We start from the raw sequence: 26,935 nt of genomic DNA, 5'->3' as shown, positions 1-26,935 counted from the left end.
CTAACCGTGCTGACGGCGGTAATTGGGACAGTTCATTCGCTGTACAATTTGAGAAGGGTAGTCGTCACACGTGATCACAGAGGTCAGCGTCTTTGATTCCGAACGCTTCACAATGAAGCAAAAACTGGCCTTCAATGATGTTGACGAGATGGCTTTCTCAACGTCATGCGACGTGTACCTGTGCAGCACACCCATTCCGCGTGGTGGGTTTTGGCTCTTGTCATCAGTTGCCTGGTTCTTCGGCTCAGCGTTTGCGTCGGCCTCGTCTCGTCACACCCTGTGCGCCGATGAAAAGTACCGACATTGGACGGTGGCTTTCGCTCGCCGCGGAGACGACGTGACTGTGTTTCAAGCGAGCAGAGATGCGAACGGTCACTTGTCGGCCTTCATGACCTATTCAAAGAGAGACAAATTCCTTCAGGATAAAACCGTGAAGGTAAGTAACACTCATATACTCGAAGTTGGCGGGTAGTATAACTGCTCCCTTTTCACAAAGCCTTTTGTTGTGACGAGTAACCAAGCCGGTGCGTTTTTGTACTTATACATTTCTTTGCTTTTAATAACCGGCGAAACCAGCCTTAAAAGGTGTCTACTGCGGGTGAAGTAATCTGTCAAAACAAAAAGCCCACCGCGCACGGCTGCGAGGCCGGGCAGTGGCTTGCCCGTCTCTCAAGCGGGCTAGGTGCAAGGGTATAGAGGAGGAGGATAAAAGGCTCTCGTCATGGCTCTCTTGCTCTCGGACGGGCGAGGGTAGTTTAGTGGCTCTGTCTGGGCGATAGTATGCGCGGCTTCCGCGTTTGTTTGCGGCGCCTATGCGAGGGCGCGAGATGCAAAGCGCGGACTCGTGCGAACGGCGAATCTGTCGCGGGCGTTTAAAAATAAGCGGCCTCTGCATGTAGTAAGCCTTCTTTAACAGGCATTTTGTCGTAATACTCTGTGCAGTACATCACTAAAATATGTGCTCTAGGTAGTAAGTAGCCAGAATGAGAAAATTGAAGCATAGTTAAGAGTATCTCAAGACGGCGCGATAATTGTCTATAATTCCTTGGGCCTCAGGGAGAGTTACTGTGCCTGTATCGACATCCGGATGGATACTGCCGCATTGAAGTATATGTTCAGTTGTATCTATAGAGTTAACGCCCTTCATATCTGCAATGTTCTTGGTTAAATTTCTTGTAGCTTTGCGTTCTTAGATACCCCGACCAAGCTTAAAAGAGTAAGGAACTGCCTTTTGAGTTATCATAGTGAGATGACTTCCTGATCTGCATTTTTCAATTTCGATACAGTTGGCATTCTACTTCTTTTCGACAGAATTAATCCAGTTTTTGCTTTCCGCATTTTTTACCTGTCGTTTAAAGCTCTTTTGTCCTTGTGTCCTGCATACTTACTGCTTAGCTTCCTAGTCCTTTCCCGTCACTGTGAGTCAACGCTCCTTCTGTATATATATTTAAATACATTAGCTGCCCGTCCGTTATCGTCCAAATTCCTCAGGCGTGCTTCTTAGAATTTTTTACTGTATGCCTCCCTTGCTTCGAACGATGCCCAGCCGATGTCTCGTTAGCACCGAGTTCAAATCTTCCTAAAGGTTTGACTTATTTCTTGTCCCTACTGTACTTGTGCCCTTAAGCAAAAAACCTGATTCCTAAAAGTGAGTTCTGTCATCATTATTCCTATCCAAATGCCTCTCCGTGCTTCATACTTGTACCCCATAATGCGCTATGCTTCATTATCGCGGCATCTCTCCTCCCTTTCACCCTAACAGTGTGTTCGTGGTTTTCCATGTATATACAGGCTGTTTCACGTAACTTGAACGAAGGATTGAAAAAAGTGGTGTATAGGAGTGGAGTGAAACTAAATACATATTGTTTTGCGTCATGTGGCGCTCCTTAGTGTTTTTAAATTCCGATTAATTAGCTAATAGGTGAGGTTATGCAAAATTTCAAATATTCACTTTAGGTTCACGTACGTTTCGTTGAGCTGTGGAGCGGGTTAAGAGAGAATTGAACCAGCTATTTGTAGCTACGTACCACCTACATGTCCCTTTTTTCCCGCGTTTTAAGAAAGCCCACGAAATATGAAAAAAAAAATGGCTGAGGCTTAGCTAAGGTTAAGCCTAGTCAGATGCGAAGCATATTGATGGCTAGGCTTGGTAATACATGGCTTTCCTTCGTTGACGTTCATCCCGCTCTTCATCGGTCTCTGTGGCACGCTGAAGCTTTCGCTTCTCGTTCAAATCAGCCCTGCTTCTAGGCGGCATCCCAACACCTGGCCGCCTCGTAAGTGTCCGGAGAGCGAGGCAAGCTCAGCTTTATACCGCTGCTGTAGCGTCACGTGGTCAGCTGCAGCGCCTCTGATGTGGAGCCTCCACCGCCGCGGCCGACCGCGCGAGCCGGCAGCCCATCTCTCCTCTGCTGTGACGTCATATTGTCACGTGGTGTCACGTGGTCACGCTAAAGGTCAATGGTAGCTCCACCGCCGCGCTCGACGGGCTGTAGTGTAGCTCTAGTAATATGCTTGGCATAAAAAAATTGGAAGAAGCTTAAGCTTCGCTTTTAGGACTGGAACGCGACAGCGTGCTGCAGCGCTGCCAGGGAGTCCACGGAGCGCCATCGCCCGTTCAGCGCGACGCCTTGCCCGCTCGAAACAGCTTTGAACGCAGCGTATTTTTTGAGGAGAGGAAATGGCTCAGATCTCGGTGGACGCCCGAACCCCGCGGTAAGGCTAGGGAGGTAGATGGGAGTGAAAGAACAGAGGGAGAGAAATGGGTGCCGTCACGAAGGAAACGAAGTTGCAGTAACTGTCACACATCTCGGTGGACACCCCGCAGCCCCGGTTATAGGTCGGCGGTTCGAATTGCTACCGTAAGCTGTCTAACTTAAGTAAGTTTATGATCGAAAGGCTGAATGATAGTACACCATCTGGAACATTCTGCGGCAAACGGTTGGCAGATAGACTTTTTTCCGACGCGCGGTGCCGGCAACTAAATCTACGACGCCGACGGCTTTTCAACCGAACAAGCTGTATACGCTGATGCGTGAACGACTCTGTTTCGGATACTGAAAAGAGAGCATAGAACTACAGAGATAAGAGCGCTCATATTTTCAACCAAAACATCTCGCATTAACAGCTGTTCTGCATATCGCGTTGACGCGTGGTGACCGTCATGTCATTTGTTGCCTTTTTAAACCTTAACCCCAGAGTAAGAGATATGCGGGTTGTGAGGAATCACACGCGAGCGTGGAGTGCCAGCCTTCGGTCGCAAGGACGCAGATGAGCAGTGGAAGAAGAAATCAAAACATGGCCAGGGCACTCACGCGTGCTTTATATCATGCCGCAGGGGCGCGAGTGTGCGAAAGCAACTGGTTGAAGCAGCAGTGTGTCATGTTTGTACGGCTGTGTGCTCTTGCATCGCTTCCCACCCGCCCTCCTACGCGCACGCATTATGCTCTCCCGGCGAACGCGGTAGCCGCATTTCCGTACCGACGAAATCCTGCATGACAAGTATTGTATACGACAGGACGTCCTGGTTGAGAATGCACTAGATCGTTAAAGTCTTCGTGAAAGACATAAGAGCGCAAAACGGCAACACGGACGAGTAAGGGAACAGGACGAGCGCTGCACTTTCAACAGGATTTATTCAAAGAAGAACGTTTATATAGCCTTTGCCCTTATCCATGCTCTTGATCGCAGACAATCACCTGTCACAGATATGCATCAAGAAAGAGCTGTGGTGAAGAACAACTGGCGTGTCGCTAATGCAACTGTCACCTCGCTTCTTGACATCGAAGGCTTGCACAAGCTCAAGTTCTGTCCTATCTCGGCTTTTCAATAGCACTTTGCAGTCAGATAGTCGAGGCTCGCAGTCAGATAGTCGAGGTTAAAGTTTTGTAGGCTTATCGAAGTTACGACCCGAAAGGCTTTTATTTATTAATGCTTCTGGGATTTTTCGCTCACGGCCAACGCCGCCGACGACGACACCGGCTTTTCTGCCACACGGGGCCCCTAACGCTATCGCGTTAGAACACGGGACTGAGGTCACGCGCTACCATTTTCCAGCGCTCCCAAACATGTTTTAAACGAAAGAAACATGCGCGGTGACCGTGCCCATATGAGCGGCCGCCGCTCAGTTGGACGTCTTGCACAATGATAAACAAAAAACATAGGCCAGCTAGAAGCACGCGACTTCACTGCTTTCGTTCTTTTTTGCTTTATCGGCGCCATGAATTAACGATTATTAGGAATGAGTATCGCAAAGCACCCATATTTCTGTTTGTTGATTTCAATTACCCACAAATTAACTGGTCATTGCTCTCGACACTAAGTTAGACAGCTGCAAACGAACAGGAACTTTTTCTAGAACGAACCCTGGAGTTTAACCTTCAGCAAGTGATAACAAGACCAACGAGAGCAGACAACACCCGAGATCTTTTGCTCACAAGTCACCCGGACGACGTAAAATCTATTACTGTCCTTCCTGGATTAAGCTACCACAACGGTGTTCACATCTCCATGACGCTGCCTTTAAAAAAGAAATAACCAACCAGCAAACTGATAAACCACTACAAAAGGGCTGATTTTGACGCTATGAAGAATAATTTCGCAAAATTTTTCGACAACTTTCGTTGCACTTATCTAAATCGCACACCTAACTCAAACTGCAATTTGTACAAAGACACCCAGCTACATTTGGGAAGTAAGCACGTTTTAACGCTACTTACAAAATCAGATACCAATAATCAATGGTTTAACAAACTCCTCAAGTCTCTCCTTGGCAAAAAGAAGCGCCTGTATCGAACAGCAAAACTTCAAAATAGTCACTTAGCATGGGAAAAATATCGCTTGTGCGCCCAACATTATGCCACAAAACTGAGAGGTGCTAAAGGTAAGTTTTACTCTCAAGATTTATTATAAAACCTTCAGTGTAACCCAAACAAATTTTGGCGCATGCTATATAATAAACGACAAGATCGCCATGTACAACTACTAGATGCTGATGGAGAGCTAATCAAAAGCGATCACTGTGCGACCGCGCTCAACAATTACTTTACGTCAGTTTTTTCCGCTGCTAACGTTACTGCTAATGGAATTCCGGAAATCTCACTCTCAGAAATGCCTAAAATCGAAATTAACTTTGATGGTGTATCAAAGCTTATTGCCTCACTGAAAATATCTGCATCTGCCGGTTGCAATCAAGTTAACAGTAAGCTACTAAAAAATACCATTTCATTGTCTAGCCACGTACTGCACCTAATTTTTACGCAAACCTTAGATACCGGGGCTGTCCCTGACGATAGGAAAAAAGCTAAAATTACACCCATATTTAAAGGAGATGACCGCACGCGCCCTAACAACTATCGTCCTATTTCCCTCATTAGTATACCGTCCAAACTACTTGAGCACATTATTTTTTCTAATCTAATGAGCCGCTGAGAAGCAGTGAACTTTTTTCTATCCGAATTAAACACGGCTTCCGGAAGCAGCTGTCATGTGAGACCCAGCTCGTTGAATTCACCCTCGACATTCTGCAATACGTAGATAACCTTGTCCAGATCGACGCTATCTTTCTCGACTTTTCAAAATCATTTGGTTGTCTCTCCCATAATCATCTTTTTTTTTTAAGTTCTCATCGCTCGGCATTCCACGAACTTTGCTCTCCTGGCTAGAACACTTCCTTAAAGGACGTGAGCAGTTCACCTGTGTTAATAAATGTCGCTCAGCTTTTACCGACGTAACATCCGGCGTACCTCAAGGTGCAGGCCTATCACCTCTTTTATTCCTCATGTACATCAATGACCTGCCGATCAACATAAAATCCACGCTACATTTATTCGCAGATGACTGCGTTATTTACAGCCCCATCCATGGCGTTAGCACCATTGCCGCTCTTAAACAGGATCTAACCACTATCTCAACGTGTTGTAAGAAATGGCACATGCCTCTTAATCTAAATAAATGCCAGTACATATCATTCTCCCGCAAAAAGGCAGTTATTGATAGCACAACATAAAATCGGTCGCCGTTACCAGAACATCATATAAATATCTAGGAGTACACATCACATCATCACTGTCATGGACAACACACATTCAGACAATCTGTTCCAAAGCATCGCGCACACTTGGTTTTCTCCGGCGCACTCTAAAATCTGCAGCAGCTGAAGTAAACATTCGTACGTTCTAAATTGGAGTACGCGTCACCTGTCTGGCATCCATCATAATCGTATCTCATCTGAGACCTTGAAGCCATTTAAAATCCCGCCGCCTGTTTCATTACATCGCAGTACTCAAGAAATGCCAGCGTAACATTACTAAAACGATCCTTCGGCCTTCAAACGCTAGCAACTCGCCGCGTAATTTCCCGTCTGTGCCTCTTTCACTCTTTTTTTTATCGCTCACCAAGACATTTGTTGCTGCAGCCATCCCCCCCCCCCCCCCCCCCCCCCCCGTACGTTATCCCGCCTAAACCACAGTAACCCAATCGCACTCATTAAAACCCGCACCTCCGAAATTAGCTGTTCATTTTTTTCCGATGCCATAGTGCTCTGGAATGGCCTTCCCGGCAACATAATAACATGCTCCGATCGCCACCTTTTCCGCGAGAAACTGGCTAATCACTTCTTATAAACATCATTCATACTGCGACACTGAAGTGCCAACTGTTCACTGTTTTCTTTTTCTGTGTTTATGTCTTGCTTTTAGTTTGTATATTATTGTATTCTTTTTGTACCCCGTGTATTTTCACCCTCTCCTTTTTTTTTGTTCTCTGCCACTACCCTCCACCTATATGTACGCCGCCCTTATGCAATGCCTCCGGGCCTTTAAGGGACAAATAAATGAAATGAAATGAAAAGCCCGGTCTGAATCAGCTGTCGAAGGCCTGCCTATCAGTTATTGCAAATCGCGCCGCACGCTTTCTACTTTCAAGGCTATGTTGACAGCTGCTTCTGCCGCTCACTTCGAAATGGTGAGCGCGCAGTCTTCGTTCATTCAGAATGCGCTGGGCAGCGCCACAATACGGTAGTGGAACAGCGCAATCACGTGGTTTATTCGCACTTCGCAGGCTTTCTTTCAATGCTGGAAAAAAGCACCACGTGAAAGATACGCTGCTACCATAAAACTGGATTGATTGTTTTGTAAACCCCTCTAGAACTTAGTGAAACGCGCGTGACCCTAAAGTGAAAAGTAAATTTTTTTGCCTAATTGATCTCAGCTAATTGCCTAATTAAGCGAAATGAAAAAAAAATAGTCTGTAGAGCGCCACACGACGGGAAGCATTATGTCTTTTATTGCATCCAGCTACGGTGTGCAAATTTTTCTAAACCTTTGGTTCAAGTTCGTGAAACACCCTGTATATCATTTGTGTACCAACCCACAGAGATATTTATATTCTGCCATTTTGGGTATCTCACAGCTTTGCATCGCATCTCATTGCCTTTTACTGTGAACACTTGCTTAGTGGAATCGTTGACAGTCATCAGACCTTACCTAATTGTGCTAAAAGTGAAGCCTAGAGCTGTCTCCGTCTCCAAAAGCATTAACCAGAGTCAGCAAATCTTCCTTACTATCTCCCATGGAGCATTGGCCGATTACCCATGATCGGTCATGGTTAGGACCGCGTGCCCAATAATAGCCTCGAATCCTGCTTCTGGCGGTGCGCGGCGACCGCTTTGATAAACAGAGTGGAAATGAAGGTGATTATCCCGTTAGCCAGAAGCAAGCAAGGTGATAATACCATTTTTAAGTTGTCATCGCTAGGCATTCCACAAACTTTGCTCTCAGTGGTTATGGTGCTCGGCTGCTGACCCAAAAGACGCAGGTTCGATCCCGGCCGCGGAGGCTAGAATTTCTTTGGAGGAGAAATCCTAGAGGCCCGTGTACTGTGCGATGTCAGTGCACGTTAAAGAACGCCAGGTGGTCGAAATTTCCGGAGCCCTCCACTACGGCGTCTCTCATAGCCTCAGTCGCTTTGGGACGTTAAACCATATAAACCAACCAACCCACCATTTCCCCACGCTGCGAAAAGCAGCTGCCGCTTATTGCCTTTTGTGACGAAATACATGTTTTGCAATGAATCGCCACAAGTAGCACTCGACGCCTTCTGCCACGCGCTACCGTGCTCACACTCATCAATTTCAATACTCTACAGTATCCGCATAGATACGTGCATGAATACCTCTTAGAAATGGAGCCAAATTATGAATTGACATCAATCCAGAACTGTCTACAAAAGGATCTAATTGTCCCCCTCCTCTTGGTCGGCCGTGACCAGCGGCCATATTCGCCACGTCGCCATGTTCACGACTTCACTGGCTGAGGTCGTGAAGTGGGTGAGGTCTATAGTCTGGAGGTTACTGTACATTCGCATTTTACAGTTCTTTGAAGTGTTTTCTGTAGCCTGGTCTGTCCCTTTGGTGTATTCAAAAACGCAGAGGCTCAGCAATAGTTACCGCGGAATTACTGTGATCAGTTAAACACCCAGGTTAAATTTGTTAGTGCGTGAGCACTAAGAGCCCCACTCACTGATTTTGCCTGTCTGCCTGTGTGGCGTCGCGGGTTACTCACTAATGTCTACATGCGTCTCACAAATCTAACCGGTGGCAGCACCTGCCATCGCAGTGCAGTGGCGAGTCGCTGCACCGCTGCACCACTGCGCCAAAGGGGTATGGGGACTCCAGCGATTTATGAAAGCAATGCATAGGATGACTAATTTCGCATATATGGGCATTAGCCGATTAACTCTAGTGGTCATACCCTTTAAGCGGATCTTAAGTGCCTCGTTCCAGTTTTAGTATGGTAGCACTAAAGCCCACACTCACCCATTTCACCAATCTTTCTGAAATCTGCTTGACCTTGAACACCCAGCCTACAACTTAAATGCATGAGCGTTTTATTCGCATTTCGCCTAACCACGCAAACAGTCCGTTATGTTTTGTGCATGGCCTCTCGCGATTAAGAATATCTGCCTTAACTACCTCCTTGTTCAGAACGCGCAGAGGGTGAGAGGGGCTAAATTTTACCGCAAGCTATCACGTGGCCTGATCAAGGGGGGGAGGGATCTGACTCTCTCTCTTCACTTTCTGTGGTTAGGCTTCAAGGCTACCACTAGACGCTTCCTCCAGGGCTCTTTTTTTCTCAGTGTGAAGACGCTTAATAGCGGACGTCTTTTGTGAGGACTCGCCCTGCTCTGCCCTCTACAGTTTGCCTCCCCCCGCGCGGTGCGTCCTTTCTAGTTACCTAATAAGGGTGAGTGGCGTGAGTGCCTGCGTCGCAGCGACATAAGCGCCACGGACGACGTGATTGCTGCACGCGCGCGTGGGAGACCACCCGCTCTCATCGGCTACGGAACTGGTCGCGTGCAGGCGCTACGCTTAACTCCAGCGAGGCGACGTCTCGCGGGAACACTTTCCGGCGAGCTCGCTCTGTCCGGCCTCCTAGCTCCTCCCCTGCCGTTGAATGGGCGAGCATCCGCTCTTAAGCTTGCCGGTGAGTCAGACAACCTGGATTCCTTAGCGTATTTTGTTGCTAGTCGCGTTATTTTTCTAGCAATAGTGTCGCTCCTTTCTGTCCCAGGGAGCAAGCCCCCCCCCCCCCCCCTCCCCCGTGGTCGGCATGCGCTCGGTAGCTCTCACGGGATGTGGTCGGCGGTTTCTGACTGCAATCCGCGGTTAAGCGGGACAACACATCTATCCCTCTTTTAAACCCCCAATCTGGCGCCCAACGTGGGGTCTGCTCTTGGAACATTGGACTACTCTCTGTTCAGTTCAAGGAACGCTATTTGTCCGGACTTGACAAGTGCTAGACCGAGCGCGAATTTCCCGTCCACGCGTCCCCCTAGACGCGTGGACGGGAGCCCAAGTTCGCCTGTATCCGCGACACCCCATCAGCCCCATAACGAGCATCCGCAGCCCGGCGTTCCCTCCGACCAGACCTTGCCACTCCGAAGCCATGCCACCGTTCCTCCCCACTGTCTGGAACTCTTTTCTTTGTCTTGTCGCTCGCTGTTTCTCGCCTTAATCTATTGTGTAGTATATCTTTCCCGCATAACATCGTTGTATAGTTATCGCCGTGATGGTTTCCTCTTCATGCTAATAGTTTGTTTGCGTCCTCATTCTGTGTTTCTTATTTGCGTCGCGCCTAGGGAGTGACATAAATGTTGTTGTTCTTTACCAAACTAAAAGTGTTTTACTGAATGCGCCCACGCCTCATGCCTCCGAGTCAAGGGCTAACCAGGCGTGGCTCCTATCGCCCGTCAGCAACATGAACTTCTTTTGCTCTCAAGGTGTAAAAGTTTGTCACTCCATCCCCTCCAAACAGAAAGCGGAGTGGTGGTCAGGTTGGCCTGATTGGTTTTAATTTAGGCGTCAAAGACCCATCAAGCCGCCCACAGTATCGTGACAGCATTGCAACTCGGCACTGGGCGCTCCGCCACCGTCCGATATGGTGGGCGCCGACCGCTCAAAAGCTGCTTCGTGCGGTGAGCGAGGTGGGACCACCCCACACTGCTGACGTCTCCGCGCGGCTGCGCGCTCGTAACCCTTTCCGGGTATGTCTGTTTTGTTGGCAGTCGTTGTGAGTGGTAGGTACGCATAAGGCTGCTAAAGCTGCCTGCATCACGTGCATCACGTGGACACGACTACCGGACCGCTGCGTGGAGAGGAGGTTCACATTGCCGGCAACCTGTTTTGTAGCCTCGCACGAGCTGAGCGGTCTCGATCAACTCAATTTTCACTAGAACTTTGTATTTCAACAGCCGCCCGACATGTTTCGCTCGCGAGTGAAGCATTGCGCCACGATGGCTTTGCGGACGCAGTTTCCCCTCCTGTGAACTACATTAAAGGTATGCGGAGAGCATTTCCGCACTCATGCAGATCAAGCGGTGCCAGCCAGGCTTGCTGTCCTGTGCACATAGTCTCGGAGCCGCCTGCTGCCTGTATCCTGTTTGGCACATACATCCGTGGAAGCCGTGACAAGACCAGTTACCCTGCTGTTACCCTGGCGGCTACTGCTGAATCCTGCAGTTTTAGACCTGCAATCTCTTCGCGGGCCTGCATACACAGCTCACGCGAGTCGTCAAAGCGGAGACCTTCACGCTGCCTTTGGGACAAAGCGGAAGACTGCGTGGACGCCATCGGCTCGACCTCCGCTGCAAGACCTGCCTCAAGTTCATGAAGACCAGGAGGAGCCTTCGTAGGATATACGTGCAGGCGCTTGGATCTCCTTAAGGTTGGGAGGATGTGGGGACTCTCCTTGCTCTGTCCCCTTCGGTTTGCTTCCCAGCGATGCGTCCTCCCTACTTACCTTAACTAGCAATGGAGGGCGCCTGCGTCGTAGCGTTACGCACGGCATGATTGCTGCGCGATCGGGGGAGACCGCTCGCTCTCTTCGGCTCGAGAACTACGCTAGCGAGGCAGGGCCTCGTGGGTACATTTTCCCTTGAGATCGTCCCGTCCGGCCTCATACCCCGCCGCGGTGGCTCATTGGCTACGGCGCTCGGCTGCTGACCCGAAAGACGCGGGTTCGATGCCAGTCGCGGCGGCTGAATTTCGATGAAGGCAAAATTCTAGAGGCCCGTGTGCTGTGCGATGTCAGTGCACGTCAAATAACCCCATGTTGTCGAAATTTCCGGAGCCCTTCACTACGGCGTCCCTCATAGCCTAAGTTGCTTTGGGACGTTAAACCCCAATAAACCAAACCAAACCGTCCGGCCTCACAGCTTTACCTCTGCCCTAGTGTGGGCGAACATTCGCGTGCAACTTTGCTCGTAATTCGGACGACCTAGATTCGTTAGCGTATTTTATTGCTAGGTGGCCTTATGATTGTTGAAGGAATAAATGCCATTTTTTGTTAGTGTGTTGTCGTTCCTTTGTCTCCCTGAGAGCAATGCCCAGCGGGCGGCTGCTAGCGCTCGTGGTCACGTTGTAGTTTCGGCTGTTTGAATGGTCAGCCCCTGTTAAGAGGGGAAAACGTACCTATTTTATAATACAACTGCACAGTCTAAATATAAATCGGCCTATAAAAGACGAATATTACAGAAACAACACCTGAAGTCACGTTTATGTGTGTGTAAGAATGAAAGTGATTTGAGTAAGAAAGGGTGTCATTTCAAATTGTGTAGCCTAAAATAGAGACGTCAATTTTCCTTTATTAGTTTGGTCTTCCGGAGTTAATAAATTTGTGTTACCAGCAACCCTAGGATGCGTTCAAAAGGGAATTCCCTAATAACTTCACTATAAGACTATATACTCAGCTTACGGTTCAACAAGTGCAAATTGAAAGAATGGAATAGCCACAGTTTAAGTCGCTATCATTAAAACGAAGACAACTCCAGGTAATGATTCTGATCGCTTGGTTTTGCGTCTGCTCAGCAGGTGATAGTGACAATAGCACGTGCTTCCGCGCGTAACGATGTAATAATTGATACTGCTATGAATAAAAGGAAAATACGATAGCAGGGCACCTTAAAAAAATGAACTCGCTTCACTGAGTGCTAGTGTGCCGAAGCCTGTTTTTTACTTGAAGAATGCGGTGTGCCAAGGAAATATTAGGTGAGTATCCAATTTCAGCCCAAGGACTGCTACACAATGCAATACCTGTAAGTGAATGGTATGACCTTAATTATTTGTCATGTAAATTCGGCACAGGTGGCTCAATGGCCTTGTTTGGCTTTGAAATTATACTGGTTACAGATTTTTCTTGAGAAGAAAGTGCACTATGTTGTGCATACATGATATATTGGGAATTTCTGAGGCAATCAGGTACGTTCATATTGCCAATAATAAAAAGTAAAGGGCTAAGTATTGAGCCTTGGGTTCCCCTGGCTAAGAGTTTTGTTTTCTGAAGGCGCATCTCCTGTATAATGTGTGCCTCAGCTAATTTAAACCAAATATTAAAATATGTCGGCGCACAATGCGCTGAGGCAACTTCAACTTTGTTGTTGGGCATTGTATGTAGTAAGGCGAGTGACCATTTCTTGACACTGTGTTAGTCTCCGATGTGCTGGTGTCAAGGAGGCCATAGATAATGAGGTTGTTAAAGCGCGATTTCTGTTCGGCATCCTCTAGTCTAGCTTCGTGGTTCGGACCTGCTGGGCCTCGTTACTCGTCCATTTCTCGTTCCTCGGGGTTACTCGTCCAAGGTGCGGCACAGGTGCAAAGCCAACTGGACGCCGTGGTCTGTTCGCAGTCTTTTATAGCTGGCGCAAAACATGTCTCCGGCGGTTTGATTTCCTACGGCGAGCGGATGGTCCAAGATTCGTGCGACGGCGGCCGCTGTTGAGGGATAGGCATCAACTCCGTCGCTGCCGTTCCGGTGCCGTAACATGACCGCGTGCCAACGAAGGTAGTAGCCAGAAAAGATAACAGCACGTGCGTGAACACAGGGAGGAAGACCTGCATGGCGTAGACAAGAAGGTTACTGAACTGTCGCACAGCTGCCATGGCCATATGAATATACACTGTTTCTTCTTATAAAACGCAGCTTGCACAAGGGTTGCGAACATGTTGTAGCTCAATAGAGTTAAAGGCCCCGTTACCCAGAAAATCCGGCGTTGGCGTCGGCATTGTGAGCGAAAAATCACGAGCATAAGTCTGACAGGTGGTGTCGAGAGCAACCTAGAAGGCAGGTGTGCTAAATATGTGACGTGAATTTGCGGCGTCAGCACAACCTACCAACCGTGGCAGGTGGCAGTTAAATTAATGACTGGCCGCTCGGGAAGAGCAACCTGGGTCGCACAATACCCGCCGCTGGGTGAACCTGCCATCGTTGGGCAGTGGTGCAACGCTTAACCGCTGCACAACTGCGCCAGGAGGGATATGGGTACTCCCATGCATCTATGAATGTAAAGTAGAAAATGACTTCCGCATATATGGAAATTAACTCATTACGCTCTCGCGTCGTACCCTTCAGGCGGAGCTTAAGGGCCTCCTCCAATCTTTTGCGATGCTATGTGCGGTTTCTCCTTTGCTTGCTGTCTAACCGGTGTATTGTGGCACCTGCTTCTACTCTATGGAATATAATTTTTAGTCTGTACCGGATTTGTCGATGTTGGATTATTTCTCATGTTTTGCGCTGATCGTTTCATATATTCTGCAATGTTTCGTTTCGGTTGTCTTACTTGCGCTCTGTCTACTCCTATAAGAGGGCCTGTAACTCTGGTCAGATGGTAGGGAACAGCCTAGTTCGTTATCGTGATCGTCATGTCCTGAGCATATGAATGTGAGCCTTGTTCAATAATTATATGGTAGCATTAGAAGCCCCATTTTACCAGAATGCGTAGTTGATGACAAAATCTGCCCTTGGCTGGAGGAACTGACGTCACTTCCAGGGACGGCATTAATAGCGAGCCTCTTTCCGGAACGATCGACAGCTGGACACATATAACAAGACAAACACGGCGTTGATTTGTCTGTTGTTGTTCTATAACGAGCGCCGAAAACACTTATTAGAACTAGATGTCGCTGCCAATTCTTGTTGCAGCCCTCCTAATGGGCGGGCGCTACTGCTTGCGTTGTGCCTTGGTCGTCGATGCTTTCAAGGATCGGGCAATACTACGATCTTAGATTTTGCGCCTTCGCATTCTCCCTGACAGAGCTCGGGAGTCCTGTCAACAGAAGAGCATTACTTGAGAACTATGCATAATTCAATCAATAAGGCTGTTGTGTATAAAATTCTAGTGCCGCATGCTTAACGGCCTTCGTAAAAATTTACGTGCAAGTATCGATTTTGCGCACTCACTTTTCGGTTGTAATTTTTCCAGATAGTGCGCATCTAATTCCAGCAAGTGTGCACAACACAATGTTCTCCATGCCCAGGAAAAGTGGACAAACGATTCTGGGTTGCACGCCGGGCATCAAGTGGCGCGGGAATTCGCGTGGTCGATGCATCCCATTGATTTTCTATGGCAGCCGGAAAAAGTTGATGCCACCTGAAGAAGCGTTTCATACATCACGCCCGGCAGAGTGAAGGAAGAGACGGCCGAAATAGTCATTACGTATGTTCGATCAAAATCTCTTGGGCTCACTAGTTTTCAGGAAATTGCAAGTATAAAATGTTCCCATTCAGTTACGAGGTGTACCGCATTCGCTGCCAATAGATGACGCTAGTTCCCTAATCTCTGTGAAAGCTGTAGGCATGGCCTCAGTTGTATACAAATATTGTGTCCGAAAAAGAGCATTCTGTTGATAGCGTCTATGCCAAGATATGCTCGTGTCTCGGTTCTGGCATTTTTTTTTTCTCCGGGTCAGTTCACACCAACTCGACGCAGTGCCTGTTGTGTTTAAGTTCGGTGTATTTTTGTAAGCAAAAATGAAAATTATGTGTTCCTGAATGTTTCCATTCAAGAATAGTCATTGAAAGTAAGGCTTTTGCTTTTTTCAGAGGCATCTGGGAAGTCATGAAATCCCGCACGAACGCACCCAGAACCTTCTGAACGAGATGTCTGACGTCGGCGGCCTGTATGACCAGGGCGCGAACAACTGCCGCACTTGGGCCATGGAGGTGCTGCGCCGCCTGGGATTACCAACGCCGAGCACTGACGACGCGGAGAACTTGTAACATTGTCTCGCAACGATTTATGCTCTGAGAGTGAGACACTCGCTGTCTGGAGAGGCTGGAAGAGGATGCTGTGTTAGATCGCATTCATTCTTTGCGTCTACTAGTAAAAAATATCTGTGCGTAGTCGTGGCAGCCTAACTGTGATACCCCAAGTCCGCACGAAATGTGTGAAAGAGCCTATATGTAGCCCAGTGTATTTACGCCTTGTGTATTACTTTTCGACGCTAAGAAATTCGCCTTCATCGACTCCATCTATGCACAGACGATTAACACTTCCATCTGCATGTTAATGGCAAGGCGTCATGCATCGCGTTTAATTTAGAGATTGCAGTGAAATTCCCTACTTTATTATCCTGAAAAGATATAATACAACGGCGGTGGCTGAGTCGCATTCTACTTCTGGCTTACGTGGCAGACGGTCGTGTGATGGGATGCTCTGAGCGCGCTTCGTTATTGGTCATGTCTGGTCGAGGTTTCGGTGAGGGATGCCCACCAGGGGGCTATCGCTTAATTTGGCCTACGCTGCCTTCGGGAGACGCAATGAAGACATCGGTTTTCCTTCACTGCGATATTGCCGGGTGGCCTTATCGCATACAGGATTTTCGTGAGCCTTTGGAAACTGCCGGTGTTCTACCCTTCGTGGCTGGCATTGGTGCCTTTCAAATGTCGCATGTGTGGATGTTGAAGCTGAAAACTGCGGAAGCGAAGGAACGACTGCTGACAGAAGGAGCACTTGAAGTGAAAACACGCTTTTGTGCGGTCATTCAACCCAACATACGTGAGTTGGCCTTCAAGGTGCACGTGGTGTCCTTCTACGTGTCGAATGAATCGGTGTAAAAGGCTTTTGAAGAATTCAGAGATGTGACAGTTGTCACTTGCGAGCAGCGGAACAGTCCGGGTTTCGAAGACATCGAATCGACAACCCGTCTGGTGCGTATGGTTCTGAAGGGTGGGTCTTTCTATGGATGATTTACCCCACATGTTCAAGTTTTACGGAGGGCAAGTGTTATTGGTGGTGCCTGGACGTCCACCGATATGCCTACGGTGCAAGAGGACGGGACATATTCGACGCGACTGCCGCACGCCAAGATGCAGCTTGAGTCGCTCCTTCGGACACGAACGGGAAGGATGCGTCCGCGCGTATCTGCGTGTGTCCACGGGTACTGCTCTGCCGCAAGACGACGAGAGCGAGCTGCTCATGGACCAGGAGGAAATGGAGAACGCCTGAGCCCCGCCCCCTTGAGGACTCTGCGACGTCCCTGCTTTCCAGCAGTCAGAGCTGCCTGCTGACGACGAGAAGCCACAACGTGGCTCCGCTGCACAAACGACTGGCATGAAGGTGGATGCTGCTGCACCGCCAGAGGAGGCAACGAGGGGGAGCACTTCAGGTGACCACGACTCCGAGGCGTCGATGGATGCGACAGTCGCTTCAATTAAAGGCCGATTGACAGGACGGTCCGTTCGCCCGCGGCCCGTGCACTACGTGTTCATGCGTTACCATATTGAGAGGCGCGCTGTCGGCCCGCGGCCTGGTCCGCACGCCTCTCAAGGTGCTGACGTATGAACACGTGATGGGCGGGCGAACGGACCGTCGTGTCAATCGGCCTTGAACGACCTCGTGACTACGAAAAAGTACCGGCTACGGAACGAGGACTTCGTCTGCTAGAAAGGCATTGGAGAGGGGAGGGAGCCAAGAAAGGCAAGTTAGCCTTGTCGTGGTCCTCGTCGCGAGACAGAAGCAGTGAGCTTTAGTCATGTTGTTCGTTTTTTGTGTGCGCACTATGGCTTCTTTGAAGAAACCGCTAAATGTTGTCACTGTGAACGTACGAGGACTTGCCTGGAAGCGTAAGCAAGTGCAGTTGAACCGACTGTTCGGCGAGTTAGATCTAGACATCGCGGCTGTCAAGAAACAAAAGCTGAGGATGAGCAGCAAACAGATAACATGGTGCTTGGTTTTCGGTCACAATTCAATGTTTGTGTTAGCCACGCGGCTGGTTTGTCGGCGGGATGCTGTCTTTTCCTGAGGAAAAACATAGGCATAGTAGAGGAACAAATAACTTGTGCAAGGGGGCGGCTTATGGTGTCTGACTTCGCATACGAAACATTTGCGGTGAGGGTTGTTGTCCTATATGCCTCTACAATACAAAAGGAACGGCGCGGATGTTTTAAACAGTTAGCCTCGTTCCTTGAATGCGGTCCAGTTATTATTATTGGGAGATTGTGTTTTTGACCCTAAAGATCGTTCAAATGTTAAGGATGTAAAAGACTTCTTGAAAGGTGTCCGCAAATAGTTCAGCTTGGAGGACGTAATAGGCCTGGTGAATAGTCAGAATCATATGCATTTTACGCATGGAAATGATTAATAATAGTGAAACAGGATGTATTCAGTCTTGGGAACGCTTTAAGCAGGAGATACAAATCCTTGCTGTTGAGCGTTCAACCATAACTGCGAGAGCTTTTGGCTAATTTAGGGCTCGAAGAGGAACAAACGCCGGGCATTTCATGCGTGATATAAAAAAGGCTTGAAAGTTAGGCTAGAAGCTTTAGATGCTCAGAAGTACAGAGGGGCAGCGATAAGAGCACGCGCGGAAAAATGGCTTATTGGCAAAATGCCAACAAAACTAGCTCTGGCAGATGAAAAGCGATATGTGCAGTCGACCTAGATCTCAGTTATCGAATACAAAGGACAAATCCCCAATGATCAAACTGGAATTTCGAGTTCATTCGTGGTACATTACTGTGAGCTTTTTCGAAGGAAATCACCAAGTGAAGAAGGGTTTCGCGAAAACTTTTTGAAACTTATGCCAATATTAGGAAATGAGATTACTGAAGAACTAGAGAATGAAATAAGTATTAAAGGAATAGAGACAGGAAAGGAAGAAATGAATGGCGGAAAGTCGCCGGGACCTGACGGTTTGAGTGCGGCCTTTTATAAAAGCTTTAAATATGACCTTGCTACTGTGCTTTATAAGCTTTTCAAAGAGTTTTGAGGTCGGTAGGCTGCCACCTTCGTTTAACAATGCTAATACGGTCTTAATTCCGAAGACAGATGACGCAGCCAAGCTACTAAAAGTAGCAATCTCTAGAACGATCACGTTAACAAACGTTGAGTATAAAATTCTGGTGAAAGCGTTAGCTAAGCGATTGCAGTAAGTCATAAACGATATTGTAGGAACTCACCAAACGTGTGGAATAAAATCAAGAAGCGTATTTAGAAGTATTCGTGTTGAACGGTGGTGGTGTTGAAAACATTTACTCAGAACGGACAGGAGGTGTTTGGATCAGCCCGTAAGGGACCGATCCTTACCAACACTAGGTGGAGGTCCCTAGTTTGGGATCCCAGTGGCGGTAGCCGCCGCCCGGGCGCGCCCGACTAAGGCTTGTTGGGCCTGTAAGTCGTGGCAGCCGAGCAGGGTCGCCTCCCAGTCCTACCGGGTTGGGTTGTGGATGGGGGGAATGGCCGGACTGGAGGGGCAGGCCCACACCATGTGATAAGTGTCCGAAGACACCGCACTACACTGCGGGCAGTTGCCGCTAAAGGAATGATCGAAATGTTTTAGGGCTGCCGGGCACAGCAATGTATTGGTGAAGAGGCGGAGAAGCAGCCGCTCATCCGCCTTCTTGAGACCTTTACATGGGCTAGGGTAAAGGTGATGGCTATCTTGATAGTAGGTTGTGATATCTTTGAACGTATAGACCGGATTGAAATCGGGTGCCTGATCGGGTGGGGAGGAGAAAACAGCCCGGTGAGAGAGCGCGCGGGCGGCTGCGTCTGCTGCCTCGTTTCCTGCCAACCCCGCCGCATGCTCGAGTGCTGCGATGCTCTAAATAAGAAAGTGGCTATGGTTCAAATTGACTTTGAAAAAGCGTTTGATAGGGTGTGTCATGAAATACTCTATTGTTTCTTGGAACATGTTGGTATTAGTTCGGTTGCTTTTAAAGGGGCAAAAATTGCTTATGCATGTTGCTCGACACGCCTTATGATGAACAAAATGTTATCTGAAAGAATTGATGTAAGGGCATCTGTTTGGAAAGGATGTAAACTGTCCCCTCTGCTTTTTGCAGTTTATTTCCAGCCTTTTTATAGGATGATAAGTGCGATTAGGCACATCCGAGTTTTAAGGTTGGGAGCGTGTGAGCTGAGAATACTGGCATACGCTGATGACGTGGCGATCTTTTGTGAAGACTGCAAAAGTATTCCAGAAGCGTTACAAGCAACCGAAAGGTTTTGCAGGCAAACTGGTACCGCTGTTAATTTAGATAAATGTCTCGGAGTATGGCATGGGCAATGGGACTTAGAACCAGAATATTTCTGCAGGGACCGATGGGCTTCAACCTCCGGAGTCGATTCAGTAGTCCCGCTGGACAAGTATGGGGAGAATACTGGAAGGAAAAAGCGGAAGAAATGCGGGACAGGACGAATGTATGGATGGGCCGTAATCTTTTCGTTTTCGGGCGTGCAACTGTATGTAACACGTTTCTCGTGGCAAGAATCATGTATTTATTTCAAATATTATATTGTTCACGAACCAATATCCAAAGGTTCCATCGGGTCTTCGCGGTCTTCATTTGGGTGTCCAATTGCGAAAACATTCGCAGAGATAATCTCTTTTGGAGAGTAAAGTTCGGGGGACTGTCTCTAATGCATCTATATGTGCGGCAGGTTGTTTATAAGGTTTTGTTTTTTGCGTGACCAAAATGATGCCTTCCTGCGAACATTCATACAAATCACATTATCTAGTGTACTTCCTGAATTCACTGTCTTTTCACGCAATGCTCGGAAGTACACAGTAACTCGCTTCCCCCGAGAGGTGGTCTGGTCGTTCAGTTTTTGCACGTGCGGTTCTCCCTAGAGCATTTAGCGAGTGTTACGCCCAAGCGACTATACAAGGATCTTGTTGAACAGTTCTTCCCAGCCCCAGTGTACAGAACCTTATACTGTGAAGGCCCTGGGAAAGACGTTCTCAGGAGAGTTAAGACGATGGCTGTTGCACCCGGCGTCGAAACATTCTTTTTCAAATTACATACAGGGACCCTACCAGTAAAAAAAAAAAGCTAGAGGAAAAGCGCCTTTTTTTCCTTGGGGCTCAAACTGTCGCTTGTGTAGAAAACCAGAGACGGTAGCACACGTGTTCCTGAATTGTTTAGATGTGGTGTTATACTGAGATGTTTGGCAAAGAACCCTAAAAAAAGACTTTCCATTGACACCGTGTGGAATTCGGTACCTGACCACTGAAAATGATTTTGCACAGTATGACCAGATTATGTTACGGGGCCTTCACAACATTTGGAGGAGTAGAATGGCTCTTAGACATTGTGACTTGCATGCACGATTGGTATGTGATTATTTTGTGGAACATATGTATAAATTAAGAGAAGTCTTGAAGCAGCATGACTATGCGGATGGTGTATTGAGTCTGATGGACAAACTTGTGGTAATGAAAGTACATTAGACACGGTTGTCTGCCAAGGGGCATGACAACTACGATATTTTACTGATGTATTTATTCATACAATAAAGAAAAAAAACCGCGGTCGCTCAGTGGTTATTACGCCTGATTACTGAGCCGGAGTATACCGCGTTCGAACCAGACAGCGGCCGCGCTTTGATGGAGGCGAAACACCAAAGGCGCCCGTTTGCTGTGCGATGTCATGACACGTTAAAAATAACCAGGTGGTCGGGATTATTCCGGAGCCCTCCACTACGGCACCTCTTAGGTCCTTTCTTCTTTCACTCCCTCCTTTTACCGCTGCCCTTACGGCGCGGTTCGGGTGTCCACCGAGATATGTGAAATAGTTACTGCGTCATTTCATTTCCTCAAAAAGCAATTTCCATTATTCAAAACCTTATTGAAGGCGTTCTCTACGAGGTCGTTAATACTCAGAAAGTTGTCTGGCATGTTCGCGTGCACGAAAACGTTACGCTTTCACCCTTGTACTTACTGTACTCAGTACAGCACGCCGATTTTCAGCCTTCAAGCTCTTAACTATTACTTGAAACTGTTTTATTATAAAAAATGGAGACTAATTCCTAAAGCATAATTAAGCATTTTCGTCCTTTGTATGATATTTGCAAAGACCTCTTCTTTCCTGAACCGGTTCTATACATAGCACATCCTGTCAGCTCTTTACTCTACGCAGGAGATCCTGAGCTTATATTAAAGAAGGGAAGGGGCCTGCAAAATATTCAAAACAAAATGATTTTTTGACTGTTGACTTGAGTTGCGCACAAGGCCAGTACAGATAATCTAAGGCCGAAGGTGCACTCGTTGTTTCCATGCTTTCACTGCTGTAACATTCCCTTTCTTCCTGGAGCACGAGTCCATTATACTCAGTGTCTTGCTGTGTGGTAACTTTATTAGACAAGGCACCGATGGCTACGGCACCGAGCTGTAAATCCAGAAATACGTCCTCGGTGGACGTTCTTTAGAAGGTGACAGTGTTGGGGAACTCCGTATAGGTGTAAACCAATTTCACGTACTTTTATATGCCATACTGCGGCAATTATTCATCGAAACAGCGTGTGCTCAAGCGCACTGTGTCCACGGGGCGATATAGCCAGACACAACGACCTCGTGAAAATTTCTGTTGTGCAGGCATTTGCCTGCTCTTATTTTCCGGCGTTCACTCAAGTAAGAGTATACCAAAATCAGAGTATACACATGATACTGCCACGCGGTGGTGACAACCGTCTTGAAGGCAGGGAGCAGTTTCGGAAAGAAACCCTTTATTGGGCTGCCTTACGCCGACATAGAACCGAGTAGCTTGAAGGCGGCTACAAAAGCGAGTGTGCTGGGCGGCCTTCGAATGGAATCGCCGCTTTCTGCCATGTTTGTTCTCAAGTTAGCATTGAAGAGTCGCGATAGAGGCATATGGGAGATCGAATGTCATCTCGAACAACACGGAAACAGCAACGCGTGATTATAATTCTTCGAGACCACTCTGGCCCCTTATTGTCTAGCAAAGTGATAAGCCGATATGCCACGGCGATAAACAAAGCGCGGAAGTTAAGGCCATAGTCGAAAACAAAAGAGAAAATGTTTGCGCGCATATTGTTGTTCTCTCCGTATGACCAATCGTTATCGTTGTGGTTGTATTAAGATAGAGCATATTTCACATGCAGTGAAACACTGCAGAGCAATAGCAAATACACTCAGCAAGAAACTGGAAACTGGTCGCTGGCCTCGCATATTGCTGTGTGCCAGTGCTGCCATTTAAATGCGAAAGCAATTGTAGCGTCATGAGTGGCGTGTAAAGGATGTGTCACCACTGGCTGTGGACAGAGCGTGTGCTCATGAAGTGTAGTAGTGTAATTATGATATATAATTACTAATAATGATCCAATTTAAAGTTCAAATGACCAAATTACTGAACTATATAAAAATCAAACAATAAAAAGTATTATAATATAAAAATGCAAAAAGTATACAAATAAAAAAAAATCATTACTGAGTAACAGAGGAAGCAACGGAACGTAAGGAGATTTAAGTGCATTTTTAAAAAAATATTTAGGCTAGTCTTTAGGAGGAGGGAATAGTATCTGCGATCGACAGTAGCGCTGTGGGCGCCATACTTCGTCCTGGAAAATTATATATGGCTCGTTTTTGCTACTTTCACCTAAATTGGCACAGAGATGGCGAGGCAGCTCAGAAAATGCGTACAGACTGTTAAGCATGGGGATTAAACCGAATGTATCGTGTTCTGGAGAAGTGGGTATGAGAATGCTTGAACAGGACATGCAAAACACACGCCGCATATGTAGTGGATTACTGGCATTCCAGGAGAGAAGTAGCGGTGTTTGGGACGCCCTGAAGGTTTCGGAAGGAAATGCAGTCATTCGGTGTGCTGCCGGCATTCCGTGTCTCTTTTGCAATTCAGAGCATCCAAATCGGAGGCTTCTTGCTCCGTTAGCACCCATTAGCGGCAGGCTGAGTGGAATATGCTCCTCAAAATGACAACGAACATCACGTCGAAACCGGTGGCGGTTTACGGAACCAAAGTAATCCTCTACATTAAGAAATACTAAGCGCTTCTAGTTGAATTCGAATTCACCCAGGCCCGAACCTAGTCCCTTACTCTAACGACAACTCGGACAATTGCTCATGGCCACAATGATGAAAATAATGCGAATAAGGTATATCCTTACATGATACGCACTTTCTAGGGATAAGGTGCCGAACTTATTGGCCTTACATAAACTGTGGGTTTTGGAAGTGTCGTCGCCGTCGCACGGATCACAAATTACGCTGCTTCAAGGCCGCTAGTAGCGTGTGTGTGAAACAGTAGGCGGCGGATAAAGAAGTTCCGGAATGATTAGTGTTTGAGTATTGCGGGCTTTGCGTGATTGCGTGTTTAGCGGATTAGTGGGCCCAGTGTGCGCATACTCACAACGCTAACGGAGAAATAGCGTCAGCGTATGCACGAAGTTTTCTGGAGTTACCGTTCAGGCTGTTGTGGCTGTTGCGTGCATAGCACGAAAATATGACGGCGTTCTTCCAAGCGAGAGCCCGCCCGCTTCAGCCGAATAAGCAGTCCTTGCGTTACCGGTAGGCGCATACTTACCGCTAACTATTGGTGTTGTCCTTTCGTTATAACTCGCCTTGCGTTGCTTCGGCAATGCACTTTATGCTGCAATTCAGCACAGTTTTTGAAATGAGATCTCGAATCTGCGAAACTCAAGTATAATGGGACCTCCTGCTGCGCTGGAACCGTCTGCAACTGCTTGCCACCCAACAGAAATAGGTTTTGAGCTCTGCCATGGCGTTTTGTGTATTTCAGTAATTTAATACGATAAATATAATTAAATTTGCATAGATATTTGGAGAATTCCTTGTAATGACATTAAAATATTCTTCTTTGAACGGTTTGTACTAAGCATTTTCCTAACAAGAAGATTACGTTTCTTATTTTGCAGATCTTGAATCATTGTGGCATTTTCTTCGGAATTTTGCTGGAGGAAATGAGAGGTACTATATCAGTCGGCTGTAAAATACTCCGAATTGTATTTTTGGGGGGAATTAGAAGCCCTGGCAGCCATGTTACAAGCGCTATCCGCCTCCATGCAACGTAGATTAACTTTAACGTTTTCGCAATGCTATACTAAAACTTGTAAGGGGGATAAGTTGTTACGGCACGCTACCGTAATTTCCCTTACCTCCGTTATCACGCTAACGTTATACTAAAATGTTCTATTATCATCGTGATCGGTCTCTCTTCTTGTCTTGTACGGCCATTCAACGCGACCGCTTGCTAGGACGTCAGAGCTGTGCGGCACCTGACGATGGCCTTGACAAGCGGACAGCCAGAAAGCATCTCAGGAATCCCGAATGCGTTGCATGTAAAGTGCGGTGGCGTCGTTTATCATATCCCACTGACGTGCGGGAAATCACATATAAGCCAAATTGACCGGTGTGTTAATGATTCTCTAACAGACCAAAATAGCGCGTTAAAAAATGGCAGGGGCTCTCAACTGAATATTTTAAGTGGCACTGATCATGCATCATCAGCCTGACTACGCCCACTGCAGGCCAAAGGCCTCTCCCAGGTCTAACCCATCAACTCTGTCTCTTTTCAGCTGCAGCCACCGTATCCTCCCAGACTTCGTAATGTCATCGGCCCACTTAACTTTTTACCGCTGCCTGCTACACTTGCCTTCTCTTGGAGTACACTCTGTTACCCACAAAGACCAGCGGTTATCTTGGCTTCGCATTACATGCACTGCCCAAGCCCATTTCTTCCTCTTGATTTCGACCAGGATGTCATTAACCCGCATTTGTTCCATCACCCAATCTGCCCGCTTCCGGTTTCTGAACGTTACACCTATCATTTTTCTTTCCATACTCGCTGCGTTGTCCTTAACCTAAGCTGCAGCCTTTTCGTTGACCTCCACATTCTGTGACCGCGATGAGACGATATCTTGTATTCTTTGTGAATGCCAAGCGTATAGTTCTCAAAGACATACTCTACGCCGTGCGCTGGAACGCATCGATTCATGCGCGCATTCATGGACACGGGGCCTCGGCGTTCATCGATGGTGAGAGCCTGCCAGGCCCTATTGCAGTCCTTAATAGCGGCCGGCTTGCACGACAGGCTGCGACAGTGCCGAAATCTTTGCCCATTCTGCTTTTTTTTATCTCTTCCCTTTCTCCCTCACATTTATAACCCCTCATTTCTTTCCCCCAGTGCGTGATAAGAAACTGGTTTAATCTACCGGTCAACCTCTCTGCCTTTCCTCCTGCTCTCTCTGCTCTATCCTCTCTGCTCTATCCTCTCTGCTCTACCTCTCTGCTCTATCCGGTAAGATAGAGCTCTTGTGTACTTTTCTCTTAGGGGATATTGGTAAAGTACCATTCATGATCTGAGAGAATCTGCCATATGCGCTCCACCCCATTTTTCCTGTTATTTCCCTCTCATGATCCGGATCAGCGGTCACCACCTGCTCTATGTAGACGTATTGCCTTGCCACTTCAAGCGCCTCGCTATCAAAATAAACTTGTTCCCTTCCAAGGCTCTTGAACATTACTTTGGTTTTCTGTAAGTTTATTTTTAGACCCACCTTTCTGCTCTGCCTGTCTAAGTCATTGTTCATGCTGTTCAGTTCATCTCCTGAGTGACTTAGCAAGGCAACCTCACCAGCGAATCGTAGTTTACTTAGGCATTCTCTATTAACTCTTGTCCTCAACTGTTCCCAATACAGGCCTCGGAAAAGCTCCTGTAAACAGGCGTGCATTGCAATGGCGCCTTAAACAAATATGTTAAACAGGAGCAAAACCGGCAGGTCGTGAGCTGGTAAAAGCATTCCACACCAAAAGAAGCGGGGGTAAGTTTATAAGCATCGCCTCTATTGCCATTTATAAAAAAAGGAAGTGCATTTTTAGACATTGTGGTAATAAACGTGTTTGGCAGCCCTTTCTGATATGTTTTGCAGTCTTGTCGCTAGCATGTACGGTCCCTACTCTCCACCATGGCCCTCATTTTGCTATAGAATTACTCTCATCCGGAGTTAATAAACAATTCCAAGTTGCAAATGTATCGTCTCTCTTCGTGATGGGCTGTCTTGCTTGCGCTTTGTCTTTTTTTTACGACACTGACGTGCGCAAACTACAGACCACCATCCTTCACCATCTGTGCAAATTATTTCGACTGCACCTCTCCCACTACGACCTTTTTTTTTCGTTACACTTAATTGGTATGTTTTGTTGGGTTTAGTGACGCATAAATATCTCAGGCTATCATGCGCAAAACTCAGGGTATAGACAAATTATTTTCTACAGAATTATTGAAAATGATGAAGGAAGAACGGCGGTGAAGGGGCCCTAAAAAGTTATTTCGTAATACCTAGTAATGACAAAGGAAAAAACTTTTAGCAGTGACTAATATTAAAA

General features: G+C 47.3%; 2 protein-coding genes across 2 annotated transcripts in view; one reads left to right on the top strand and one right to left on the bottom strand.

Moving 5' to 3' along the window:
- Positions 1–16,987, top strand: LOC149361887 (uncharacterized). Its single transcript, XM_089569616.1, has 2 exons — positions 1–436; positions 15,375–16,987. Exons 1-2 carry the CDS (start codon positions 113–115, stop codon positions 15,549–15,551), a joined length of 501 nt encoding a protein of 166 aa, XP_089425742.1. The 5' UTR covers positions 1–112; the 3' UTR covers positions 15,552–16,987.
- LOC149361886 (luciferin 4-monooxygenase-like) overlaps positions 16,748–26,935 on the bottom strand; it is a 26,700-nt gene continuing 16,512 nt past the window's right edge. Inside the window, exon 5 of the mRNA XM_089568175.1 lies at positions 16,748–16,900. Coding sequence (XP_089424301.1) covers positions 16,748–16,900 — 153 coding nt within the window. The remainder of the gene's footprint in view (positions 16,901–26,935) is intronic.

The sequence above is a fragment of the Amblyomma mixtum genome, chromosome 2, assembly GCF_055824585.1.
Source record: "Amblyomma mixtum isolate Tamu chromosome 2, ASM5582458v1, whole genome shotgun sequence".
In the NCBI taxonomy this organism is placed as follows: domain Eukaryota; kingdom Metazoa; phylum Arthropoda; class Arachnida; order Ixodida; family Ixodidae; genus Amblyomma; species Amblyomma mixtum.
This window is presented reverse-complemented; position numbering and strand designations above follow the sequence as displayed.